This window comes from Pundamilia nyererei, unplaced genomic scaffold (genome assembly GCF_000239375.1).
Source record: "Pundamilia nyererei isolate P.nyererei 1_Seehausen unplaced genomic scaffold, PunNye1.0 scaffold00007, whole genome shotgun sequence".
NCBI lineage: Eukaryota > Metazoa > Chordata > Actinopteri > Cichliformes > Cichlidae > Pundamilia > Pundamilia nyererei.
In genome coordinates, this window is record NW_005187408.1 from 2941255 (window position 1) to 2955032 (window position 13778).

Genomic DNA, 13778 nt, shown 5'->3' on the forward strand with positions numbered 1-13778 from the left:
GAGTTTAGGCCCAGACACGGCTAGTGACGTCAGACTTAACGACCGGATAGAAAGGAATCAGCGGTGGGACAAAACTTTTGCACGGCACCATATATTGCATAATTTTATATTTACTAAACTAAACTTTGAGATGTCTTTACTCTTCATCATTTTTATCACAGATAAATTGTAATTGCATTAAAGCCCAACACTTTCTGATCAATTCAAAGTCTTTTGCATAAATTACATTAGAATTTACAAAGCATGCTAGCATTATCCTTTAATGATTAGCATGTTTTTTTAATAAGCTTTCAGACTTCCATAACCTCTACTGTTTACCATGATTAAATTTAAATGTGATACGAACTGTCCTTGCTTTTCTGTCGACAGCCTCAGAGCAACAAACCAGATTAGATGCTGTGGACTTGCGAATTACACAGAGTGAAAGGGACCGAGGAGCGCAAGTTGGAGGTGATGACTCTGAGAGTGGAGCTGAATAACATTTGGGCTAAACTGCAGCTCCACAATGAAAAAGAACAGCCGGAGAAGGATGAATGAGTTTGGAGTTTTTTAGGTTATTCCTTCTACCTGATAAAATATCCACAAATGTCTGTGCCATATTCAGCATCTCAAACATTTTGGTTTTTTTTACTTATCAATAATTTTCTCTATCATTTTTTTTCACAGGCAAGCTTGCTTTCTCTGTTGGTTTGATCAATCAGGTAGGACAATTCAAGCTGGAGACCCCACTAAAATTCAACATTTGCAGTACTTACAACATAACTTCAGGTGCATTTAATCTAACAAATGAATCCAAATGGATCTGAGCACACTTAACCTTCGCAATGCTTAATAAAATACAAAACCTTATCTTTATATTCAGGCAGGTTCATTGCACCAGCCAGAGGTCTACTACTTCAGATTCACTGCCTTTGATCACTGAATTGGGAAACTCTGGTTTTCACCTTTACTGCAATAACCAGAAAATCATTTCAAACTGGGAAAACAAGAATAATGAAGGCCATTTGTACCTGTCAGATGCATTAACTCTTCAAATAAATGAGGGGGAGTCAGTGTACATGCACCTTCCCTCTGGGCACAGCCTTTATGATGATCAAAATATTCCCAACACATTAAGTGGTCTCTTATATTTCAGTCTTAAATGCCTCCCACGTGGCGGTCACGTTGTGCTGCCCATTTATGGTGACCCACGACATAACTAAATATTTAATGATCAGCAATTGGTGCTCCTGTCATCCAATGTTGTGCATTTACAACATAGACAATTTTCTCTGCTAAATTACCTGCGATTAGCCTTCAGTGCGAGTTTTATGAACTACAGGTTAAGGACATATGTTTACTCCGGCAACATAGGCGATTGCTTTGTTTGATGAGTTCAGCCTTAATTGCTTGTGTAGAGTCATCTCAAGATGAAAAACTCCACTGAAGCTGCACTTGATCAAAGCTGCTCTAAAGTGAGGTCTGCAGTGAGTGAGTAAGAGAACAAATAGCGATTCCAAATTCTGTATGAAGTTTATCCGCTATGATGCTCACTGGTAAAAAATACTAGAAATAAGAAATCTTTTGTGGCAGAGATGTATGGGAGTAAAGGGTAACACACGCATCGGATCATCCACACATAGAAATAAAGTGTAGTTTAACAACGTATCTGCATTTGAAACAAAGAGAGCCCAGGTCTGAGGCTGTGCTTTGAACTAAATGCTGATGTCAGCATGCCAGCATAGAGTACCTATTACAGTGAGAGTGCTAAAATGCTGATGTAAGGTTTAAATAGTGAACTATCTGTGCCTTTTTACCTTAGCCGTTCTATGGCACTTAAAAATATGTTTTGTTTTGTTCCCCCACCACCACCATTCACACAGACACCAGTGGAGCTCACCTGCTATTAGGAGCAGCTTGGAGCTCAGCATGAGCTATGTGATTTACCATGTTCGCTATCATTAGCAATGTTTATTAGCATTAGCATGTTCTTTGTTTACGGTCTTTACATCAAACATGAAAAACAAAGTGAAGCTAGCTAAGAGGAGCCAAAAAACAAGTAAGACGTAAATGGTGGAGCAGAACAATGGTGCAGTTTTTGAGGAGTGGACATCACTTTTATTTTTATTGCGCAGAAGAGAAACTGCTAATACAACTTTGGCTCTTTGCAGCATGATAGCACAGTCCAGCAACCAGATATTGAACTTCAACAAGTCAGAAAAATATTGATGAGCAGTCTGTAGCCTCTGTATCTGTAGAATCACTGCAGGCGATCGCTATGAAGTTTTTCTTTGTCTGTTTTTCGTCTTTGCCTTGTGTTGCTGGCTTTGTGTTCTCGGGGTAATGTTTTACAGCGCAACAAGAAAGTGATGTAATGAGTAGTGTAACAAATTACTTTCTCTGGCTAAACATATTAAATTACCTTTAAGAAAAGTAATGTGTAATCTGTAACACGTTACTTTTACTGAGTAATGACACCAACACTGGTAATATCACGGATTACCTGCAGGCTTAAAGGCTAAACTACAACAAGATTTAACAGATCTAAAAAAAATGACAGATGTATAAAATGGGTAATCACTTGAATCTTATATATCAACAGAAACACACATCTGATTGCAGTTAGCGAGTCTCATTGCAAATTGCTATTTATGCTATTATGAATGATCTGGCTACGGCCCTCTAGAAGTTTGTTGGACACCAGTATTTGCCAGAGACGTTGCACTTTGACAGACACTTCTGCACTATTGATAAAACCCGCTAAACACCGTGGCAGTCATCTCTTGCGAGTGAATCTAGCGCCGACAGAGCCCTTCTGTTCTGAAAGGTCTCGCGCCGCACAGATACTGAAGAAGGGGAGCAGCGCCAGAGCAGCTGGGAAAGATGAGTAGAATCGGGTCTTGTGGGGGAGTTGGCAAGGAAACATGGAGAAGACATAGTGGGTAATTGGAGCGCAGCGATATCCGCCATCTTGGCTCGTTACCTAAATAACAGCTTTGATTGAGGTGAATAGGCCCATAAAGGGTTCTGGTGGAGGCGATAAGGCTCAGTGTAGCTTGGCTGGTGTTGCGAAGCTTTTGGCATCCACGAGGACTCCTGGCTTCCTGCAGCTGAGACCTGGATCGGTTGGGAAGGGCACCTGGGATTCCAGATGTCTCAGGGTGGAATCTATGGTACCATCTCTCAATTGGCATTAGTGCCTACGGTGACATTCATCCTTCAGTCTGGCATAACGGAACTGGAAGCGTCGTGCCAGCTTCCTATCTACCCACACAGATCTGCACGTGAGCCCTGCTGGAAGTTGTGCTTCCTTCTGCCTGGAATAAAGGAAAAGACAAAACAGAGTGCAGGAAATAAAGAAAGAAGAGGCTGCTTTTCTGTCTGGAAACTTGTAAAGTAACACCCAACAGCAGATACTAATGTAGCCTAATGAGTGTAGGATTCTTAGACTCGGTGGCAAAAACACAATTTTCCTCAAAGATGTCGCTGTTCGAAAACATATTTTTCTTTAAGCGTGGCAGCAAGGATGTTATGGAGATTAGAGCTGCTTTGAAAAATCTTTCTCATCTGTTTGCTTTGAATACATGGTAATGTTAATCTGGACTGAAGCTGCATTAGGGAATGTTTGCTTCAAAACATACAAGCGTGCGGAGAAAAAACTTACACTTAAGGGGATGCTCCAATGCACTGCGGGATAGTTAAAGCATCTTCTGTCTGACTCAGTCTATTTACAAGTAACAACAAATAAAGCGATAAATCCACACGGCTTCACCTTGGCCTCAGGTGGGGAGAGATGGAGAGGGAGTGTGAGGTAATGCGGCGCTCTTGCTTTTAAAACTAATTTGAACTGCGCTTACTGTACCGCCACGTCTTCCTCGCTCAAGGATTCCACTGTGTAACAATCTTCGGTAATCGGTGTTATTTTCCTACTGCAAAAAACACAAAATTTCATGACAGCTCATAAATTGTTCAGCAGTTTTCCGTTTTCCCTGGGGTAGTTGAGTCAACATCTACTGCCGTCACTTCTCCATACTCGTGCAAAAGCAACGCTTCAGCACCCATTCATCACTCGGTTTTCTCTCCTGACTGTATGTGAGTCCTGTCCCAGACTTTGCTTTAACTTCTTTTGATTTCCTCCACACAAACAAATGACTAAAGAGCGTGGGCTTGATTAACCACAGGCACTGAATAACAACAGCAGCTGCAGCAGCAGCCACTTGTTGTCAGGGGGACATCATTTTGGGGAATTTGTCAACTCGGTCCGGCTGATGTTTCGGTGCTAACGGGGGTGGCGAGTCTACTCGGGGAGCTGCAGAAAGACCGATCTCGAGCACAGCAATCCATGCGAAAGGGAGAAAATCTGATCTTGAGAGGAAAAAGAGGTGTTTAATGGGATGTTCACGCTCTGTTACCTGCCTGACAGGAACAATCTCACTCACTGGCCTTATTTGCCACTCAGAGGCCTCTGTATACAGGCTGCTAATTACCAGGGCTCCTGAATGCTTTATGAGCAAATCTGCTACCTGCACAGAGAAGCCTGGCTCATATTTGGGAAATTAAATTCCTAGCAAACGTGTGCCATCTTTCAGTCACATACACTAACACCCACAAACTATAAAAAATGGCTATATAAAGTACTATGTTGGGCAAAGGGTAAATAAAAAAACAAAACACTATGATCTGCCAATTATTCAGACATGTATTTAATTTAAAACTGTACAAAGATACTTGATACCGATAACGATACAGATACAAGCTTAAAGGAAGCAGCTGAAAGAAGAAGAAAAAGAAGAAGCTTTTTTTAGGGTTTGATTCACATAAAAACAGTGAAAAAGAAAGCTGTGTATTCGGCTAATTGGAAACAGGTCATGTTTTCCCCGTCAGGCTGATTCCAAAAGTAAAGAAATAAAATTAATTTTGTGTTTTGTCATAATATGGACAAGAGCCAAAGGTCTTGAAGTGTCTCAGACAACTTAATTATCTTAGCATAAAAACTGAATGTATGGAATATGCAATTCTATTTGATTAATATGCAATACTAACTTTGTCCCCAAATAAGGATTTTCTATCATCATCTTTACATATATCTGTTCAGGAGTCTCTGAGTGTGATATTTGACTTGTACAAAAACAATACTAAAAAGACCAAAATCTTTGTTTTGCACAAATTCAAAACTCTATTAAACAAAGGACAAAGATGATGCTTGACCCAAACTCATTTAAACAGACCAATCAATATCAGATTTTTGGGAAAAATACTGATTCGTTTGCTTTAGACTTGAAGTCACAAGCAAGTTAAGTAATTGCTTATTTCAGTAACCACAGCCTGCCTGTATTCCCATTGCAACAGGAATGAGAAGACAAAGTCAAAGTACAAATGTTTTAAAAAAACAAAGAAAAAAATCATTAAAATCTCAACATTTACAATGCCTATCTTTGTATTAAGAACGGCAATAGACTGCCAACTTGTCCACACATGCTGAGTTTAAGCGTGACAGAAGGGATATTTTATTTTTGATGTTTCGCTTTCTATTTTAGCCATTTTAGCTTTTATTTATTTGCGAAACCACTGGAACAAGCATGTGTAAATGCTTACAGACGCTAAAACATTTCCACTTCGGGAAAGTGCGTTAGCATGCTAACATTTCCTAATTAGTGCAAAACAACAGCTCAATCCTAAGAATAATAGGAGCCTGATGAGCTTTTCTGGTATCTGATGACACCATAGTGAACTTATGGAATAACATTTTAGTTCAATTTTATTTATATGGCGCCAAATCCAAACAACTGTTGCCTGAAGGTTGCTTTTTATTATAAGGTAAAGCTCCTCCAGTAATACAGAGAAAAACTGAGAAAACCTCAACAACCAGCTCAAAACTCAGGGGCTGACAATCTAGGTGTTGAGACTTTTTTAATTACAAAGCTCATTAGGTCCTAAATAGTTTTCTGTCACATTCAACGCTCGATTTGTTCGGCTCAAATATTCATTCCCTTAAAGCCTCTTTAATATACAAAACGCAGAATCTGCTCCATCTCATCCTGTGAGTCATCTCATCACACCTTGACTTTTTTATACACATGCAGGCACTCACACAGTCAGTTTCTCTGACATGCACCAGACCTGCTCTTGTGACCTTTAGCTGTGACCTTTAGCAGTCCCCAAATGCCACTTTGAGAAAGTCATTTATCGTGCTGGCCCCTGCTGTCAAAGTGGAATGTCACATGTGTCTGACTGACTACGAGCCGCATAGCTCGTGTTGCTGCCAAATTCATGGGAGGATAAAAGTGCCCAAGAAAACTTGAGTGCTTCTCTTTAGTCTGTATATGTGTGTGTATGTCTGTGTGTGCGCATGCAATGAATATATATATATATATATATGTACACACACATTATGTGTGCAGTAATGACTCATCAGTCAAGGTTAGTTGAGGTCAGTGTGGAACAAATTGCTGATTTATATAACATGCACATAGACTGAAAAGGTGTTTGGAGACTAACCAATACTGAGAGAGAAATGTAGTCTCTTGCAGACATTCACACTGTTTTCCCAGCTGCACACACTAACATATACACAACTGCTCTTACACCCACTGCCCCCTAGCCCCTTCTGTACACAACCATCTGTGTGTCTACTGCTGCATCTCTTCTTCTTACTCAGGTAGCGAGAATGAAGTCAAGGTAAAGAGAGATTAATTCTCTGAAGTCAGACCCTCAACCAACCAAACAGTGGGGTGATTAATAACAGCCCCTCCCATTACCCTCTGCACACAGATGGGACGTCAGGTTGAAGGTTGATGGAGAACAGCACGGTGTGTGGTATTACACCCAGTCATACAGATTAGAGTTCGGACTTGAGACCCAACAACCTTTACCCCGCTGTCTCACGCGATTTGTATCCTTCACGTATCCTTCCACCGATGCTGATGCCATTTGTCACCGCAGGGCCCTGCTGAAGACTCCTTTTAAAACAGGTGGAGGGAGTCTCTTCCTCTGGTTTTGGGTGATTTATGAAGTGCTGGTACATGCCTGAGCTGCTGTGGTTTTACAGTGTTTAGCCTGAGGAATATCATAGTCTCCAAAGTTGTGAGATGAGCCACATTGCACAGAGGCGTCTCACACTTGTGAGTGATTTAAATACATGTGAGGGGTTCACAATTTTCCTATAAGGTGGACTCAAGGACCCAAAACACAGTCAGGTTCAAATGTGTTCATATGAACTCATTTGAAACTGGATCAGACATAGCTATGAATTTACTAATTTATCTCAGTCAATTCTCCATTTGTGTTTATTAACCAGTTATAACAATTTAGCCATGACACTTAGATGAAGATTTTCATCCATTCATTTTCTGCCACTGATTTGGGTTGTAGTTGCAGGGGGAGCAGTCCTCACTCCCCGGCCACACTGAGGCGCTCCCAAACCAGCCGAAAGAGCTGCAATCTCCCCAATGTATCCTGTTTCTGTTCTGGGACCTCCTCCAGGCGTGAGTGAGCACTCCATCTTTTTCCTTTAACAGTTTATAAGCAGATTTTAATGCACAGCTTCAGTTTGCTAGTTCAGCTACCTTTCCAGCATGTTAGCCACAATTAATTCATCAATACTTTCAGATAATCAATCTAAGTGGTGGTGGTTATCAATTAAATCAAAAAGGAGAGTCTTATTTTTATATATATGTCTGGCTATTTATTTGCTATTATTTGCTTATTCAAGGATTTATTTGGTGTGTTTAGCATACAATTTCATATATTTATTTATATTAGCTCACTGTATCAGTACCTCTGCCAGCTAAACAGTCCCAGAGCATGATTCCACCACCACCATGCTTGCCACTTCTGCAGTGTTCATAGGGTTGAAAGGCTCACCTTTACTCCTCCAAACATACCCCCTGTCATTGTTGCCAAATCACTCAATCTGTCTAGTCTAACCATAAAACCTTTTCCCAGAAGGTTTCATCTTCCTGGGTTGTTCCTTATCAATTTCTAACCAGTCGGGGTGACAGTTTGGGTTTTTTTCCAGACCTTGGCAAATTGTCCTTACATTGAGAAAACTCATATGTATGTACAATTGTTTGAACTGACCATGGCAGTTTACAGCCTTTTAAGTTAAAAGACATTGTGTAAACACGAATTATTATGTAGATGTATACTGTGAAATCATTCTACCCTGGAAAAAAACAGTTCAAAGACATCATCAGATGCCCATAATTAGCATGACATTCATGGTCACGATGAGTGTAACTGTATTTGTAACAGAATTTGAACACCGGGCCAAAGTTGTTATTTTTTTATGTTCACTAAAATTTTAAAACTTGTAGATTAACATGGAAAAATAACTTTTTCTTTCTTTGTTTATTTTTTGTGAATCTTTTACTCAAAAATGTCAACCTGTGTCTGTTCTTTGAATTATTTTTGGTTCATTGATGGTGCGTATAGACACAAATGGCCTCTTGAAGAAGCAAAAACAAAAAAATCTTCTGCATGTTGGATGACGAAATGAGGCAAGACAATGTGTCATTTGCAGTTTATGCATTAAAGTTGTCTCAAACATATGCTTGAGACATACTTGTAGGCAGTCAAATTAAGATTAACATTTGAAATATCAGAAATTTCCGTTGTTCTTGACTAAGTCGCTGCTTGGCTATTTCTAGTGAGGAAGATTGTTGGTCTGCATCTTTGGCCCATATAGCAACAATCTGTTGGCACTGCTTCTCTATCGCTATCAGGAAACTAACATTTCTGCTTCACCCTGTGCAGATCCACAAAATTCTCAAACTAGCTTTTTTCAGATTTGAGCTCAAATGTGCACCAATCCCTTGGCTACTGCAGAATTACCTCCTGAGTGGTTTAACCTGTGCCCTGGTTGGGAAAAGCAGCTTTAAATCATCTGTTTTCTCCTCCTTATGTCATTCATTAGAGCCACACAGGTAATAAGCAGTCATGTGATGTATTGCTTTCACACTTCACAGATGAAACTGCAAGAAACTAAACGTGTATAATTCACACCTTGACAAGTTTGTGTACGAAGCAATTTTAATTTATGCACAGTAACACAAGCAAACATGTAAAAAGAGTTAGTCGCAACTAAACCATTGAATAACCTAATATTTGGTTATACACTCTGAACAGAAAGATCTCAACTTAATGATTGAATGTCATCTTACAGTATATGAGTAGCACTCCAGTTGGGTTTTCAGGAGAACAGTAGTTGCTACTTTGCACCATCTGTACAGCAAATGCCTGCTCTCACAAACACTTAGCTCAGAAGCCAAAGAATAATAATGAGCACTATCAAAATTCAAAAATTTTTTTTACAAAAAATATATAAAAAGTACAATGACGAGGACGAAACTTGATGCAGGCTGAAATGAATACTCCCAATTACTTGCCAGAACGTACATAAACCTTTTTTTTTTTTTTAAGGAAAATGTTCTTTTAACACTTGAGACACCGAATAAATGTATTTAGAAAACCCGCAGACAGGGGATTCAAATTGAACTTCCTGTACAAAACAAACAAAGAAAAACATGTAATCTTTAAAAGCAAAATGAAAAAGAGAAAATAATTTTACATTGAAAGTTTAAACACTTCTAGCTGCTAGAGGAACGAAAAGCAAACTAAAGAAAAACATGGACAAACTTGACCACAGACTTCAAATAACTACATCCTGATTCTGGGGCTGGGGGTAGATATTGATCTGCCTGGAGACTGCTGCTGCAGTAAAGCCACCAGGCATCACCGCAGCCTTTGTTTTTTTTATGACATCCAAAACCAGCCCTGAATCTAAGCCCAGCAAAAAAAACCAAAAATCAAAATGCCCCCTACACCATGGAATGCGATCGATCATGCAAAATCAAACCGAAAGGCAGAGAAAACACATCAGATGAAGTCATGCAAAGCAATTTGTGGTTATTTCCAATCATTACAAATACAGGTCTGTTTTAGAGGCGTCACAGGAAAGTTAAAAGGGATACGGTTCCCAAAGTCTCGTTGACGTGAGTTCTTCTTTTTCCCTTCTTAGTTTTTTGTTGTTTTTTTTGTTTCTTTTGTTTTTGTTTAATCCACATCAGGAAATCCAGTTGTCTATTTCTCAGTAAGAGTCAAGGCAAGATATACCCCCAAAACATTGAGCTTTCCAAGTGTACCTCAAGGCACCTGAGAGAAAGTGGGGATTTCCCTCTGTTGGCAACACTGTGTGTCTGTGTTTAATTACATACCAGCTGCCATAGAGTCTCAGAGTGGGCTTGTCCCACGCGTGGTGTGACGAATCTCAATACAAAGCACAAAGAAAAGAAAAAAGTCCGATTTGATGATAAGGTAGGTGTCGAGGGTTAATAGTCATCGTAGGTGTTGAGGTCGGTGAAGTATGCATTGGTATAGGTCTTCCCGGCAAGCTGTGGGTTGAAATACTTATTTCTTTCCTCCAGAATCAGATTGTTTTTGTTGAAGGCCTGTGAACATAAGAAGAAAAAAGAGAAGAAGGAGAGAAGGAAGGAAGCTGAGTCAGTACGGACTTGTTTCCGACGCATGGATCGAGTGATTATTCAGCCCAGATGGCAAGGTAAAAGCAAATCCATCTAGCAACCCTCCCCGAAATAAAAAAAGGGAGCAACACAAATCAATGAGGGGCTGCTCAGTGAATGAAACATACTTTCCACAGTGCAAGGTCAAAGCATTTGCAAACAGGCTGGAAAAATGATAAGCCACCACAGGGCTAAATTATTTTGATGCGCATCCGTATGTCCACCTCTGTCATCTCTAATACACAGCATCAGCAGTTTTTATGGCCCTTGGATTGTTGGTCCTCAGGACAATCTAAGCCATAAAAATTGATCATGTGAGAGTCACTTTTCTGTTAAACAATAAGGATGAGCCATGGGGGCATCTTCTCTGTCCCCGCGTGACATGGTAAACATGGAGTGATGCCTCTGATGTGGTGCTCAATACAACATCAGCAATTTGGCAAATAGATGTGTTCATTTCCAGTCTGCTGTAGTGGAGTGTGTGCTGGGAGTCCCTTGGGGGCAACCGTAATTGAACACTTGATGATGCTGCGTTTGCAGCTGATGGATGCTTCCGACTGACACTGATAGGGAACAAGTGTGCCGGACAAAAAACTCATATATTTTGCTTCATTCCCATTATGTGATTTACACACAAAGGGAATGCAATCAACTCTCCTGCCGCCCCGGAGACGGTTATGTGTCTCTGCAGGTGGCCCCATGGCTGCTTTCAAACAGATGTGCTACGATGCTTGTTAGCATCACCTACTTCATCTTGCCTTAAATGCTTTTAATTGGCTCAGGAGTGATTATATTTGTATGTATTTGTAAACAAACGTATCTTTAACTATAAAGTAGAATCAGTGAAAGAGAGGTAACAGAGGAGTTTAATAAAAGAACCCAACAAATCAAACCATCAAGTAAGAAACAAAACAAGGAATACGGACACGGAAAGAAAAACACATGCACATGGAGGCGCTTTTAAGAGAAACATAAAGATGGGATACACTGCCTTCTCACAAGCTGCGAAGGAGAAGGGAGGGTTTCGTGATGGAGGGATGAAAAGGGTCTGAGCAGAGAAAGAGAAACTAGAGTACTGTACTCCAACCTGCCACACACAGGAAGAGCCACAGGAAGTGGAGGGGCGGGGCACGGTGGGGAACAGGATGTAGCAGTAGTAGTAGCAGTAGCAGAAGTAGTAGTGGTTTGGGTCAAATTGCTGTTGGGGGGGAAGAGTCAAAAGGCGAGATGTTGTAGAGGTCAGTGGTTAGTAGAAAATCTCCAGTCCACGCATAGACACCCCCATATTAGAAGAGAGAGGCTGGTGCATGGCGGGGTCGTCCAAGGGCAAGAGTACCGACACATCTGGCTGCAAGGAGGAGAGGAACGGGCAAGAGTCATCTCAGAGAAACCCTAAGGCCATATTCTGTTTTACAGGAAGCCTGGAAATATGATACACTGTACATAAAAGTGCAGCTTAACGGTGAGCGTTGCGATCATAAACTATACAGCTGGAAATACTCCAGGACACCGGTATGAAGTGTGTCTGTGATACACTGTGCATAATAACAACAACGACAAATGCATCATCAACATCAGGATCTGAGCCAAATCTGCTAAAATACGACGTCAGGTGTTCACGAGTCCTTCCTGTACACACCTAAAAGAAGCATGTTATGGTTTTGCACACTTAATGGTTGAAAATTCACTGCAACATCTGAACTGTTTAGGCCCACAGAGAGAGGGCTGGAGGCAGAATGTGCTTCTGGAAAATCACACATTATTCAATTGTCAGGCACCTCCTTTTGTATTTTCGCATGGAGTGTCTATATTCATATCCTCCTCTATCTGCAACTGCTCTAACTGAATTATGCTCTGTGCTCCTGACTCTAATTGCATGACAGATGAAGCTCCTCACACCTTCATTTTGCAATGAAATAACATTCAGAGAAGTTTGCTTCGAGCCAGCGGATCTGTTCACATTCTGACAGTTATACAAAACATTTTCATAACTGTGAAGTGGTTTTGCAAACAGAGATCCAGGTATTCACTTAGTTCATAATATAGACAGTTTCTGATAGTGAACGTGCCCCCTGATGGTGTACAGCATCAAAAAACCTTTGCAAAGGAACGCAAAGCTGTTTAAAAAGTGCTTATTTATCTGGATTCCTGTAGTATCATACTGACTGTTCAACTCCTGAAGATAAAGATGTTCAAATAACTGTTCACTAAGTCCTCCCTCACAATAGTCACAACCTGATCACAGCTAACCAGCTAATCACAGGAGGTATGCCAATCATAGACTGTAATCAAAACACGGATGAAATATCAATTCCCTCTAATGGCCAGCAGGGGGTGACTTTTCTAGTTACATAAAAAAGTCAATAAAACACTATCACTTTATTTGTGACCTATGCAAACACTTGAATCTGTGAGTCTATGGCTTCAAATACTAATTTCAAGTCTTATTTAATACAGTATGGTGCTTATTTTTTAGAACAGGGATATTTTGTGATTAATAAATTGCTAGCTTATGAATGTTGTTTTTCTCAGTCAAACCCATCCCCTAGGCTTCAAAATATTTCACAAACCTGTGAGTGACCATGTTGATCTTATATCCAGTCTATAGTGGAATAACCTTTGGATATTTCAGCATTGGAAACCAGTGTGTAGAACTGATACTTTTCATTTATAATGTCTACACGGTGAGATCTTTATTATTTTATTAGAGGCATCTGGAGGTTTTCGTAATTTAGATTTAACATTTAGATTTAATGTTTAACATTTAGACTTAACGTTTAAAATTGTGTTTTAAATATGAAAAGTTGCAAATATTTTACTAAATGTTGTAAAAAATGAAGCGCCTTGAGGCGACTTATGTTGTGATTTGGCGCTATATAAATAAAATTGAATTGAATTGAATTGAATTAAAAAATGACTTGAAAAAACATGTTTTTGGAAGGTTTAGAGCTAAATATGGAAAAATGTTGCCGTTAATTTCAGCATGTTTCACTTTACAAGCGGCGCTCCATAGGTTTTTGAATAAAAAAAGCCATTGTTTAATATGAAATACCCTCTCTGATGTGTTTACCTATGTCTGAAATCAAGCTCTAAATGGTACACACAGGCGCTGTGTGCGCCAGTTTACAAACTCATAACCTCAGCCAGCAATACCTGAGACGTTATCACATGACCCAAACACAATGGTTCTATAATCATCCTCTATTGTGAAGTTAAAAGTGAATCCTGCAGTTTGAAAGAAAGTTTGAAAGAAGTTTTTAATGAGATGTCTATATGGGC

General features: G+C 39.9%; 1 protein-coding gene across 4 annotated transcripts in view; it reads right to left on the bottom strand.

Annotated features, from left to right (window-relative positions):
- Window positions 1–8998: 8998 nt before the first annotated feature.
- The window catches only part of sema5a (sema domain, seven thrombospondin repeats (type 1 and type 1-like), transmembrane domain (TM) and short cytoplasmic domain, (semaphorin) 5A), a 145488-nt gene continuing 140708 nt past the window's right edge, over window positions 8999–13778 (bottom strand). For 2 of the 4 annotated variants that reach the window (XM_013916000.1, XM_005722540.1), the window contains one exon: window positions 8999–10427. In XM_013916000.1, coding sequence (XP_013771454.1) covers window positions 10308–10427 — 120 coding nt within the window. In that variant the 3' untranslated portion in view covers window positions 8999–10307. Of the gene's footprint in view, window positions 10428–11586; window positions 11848–13778 lie in introns of all 4 variants that reach the window. The other 2 variants (XR_001290638.1, XR_311447.1) reach the window with 2 other exon arrangements.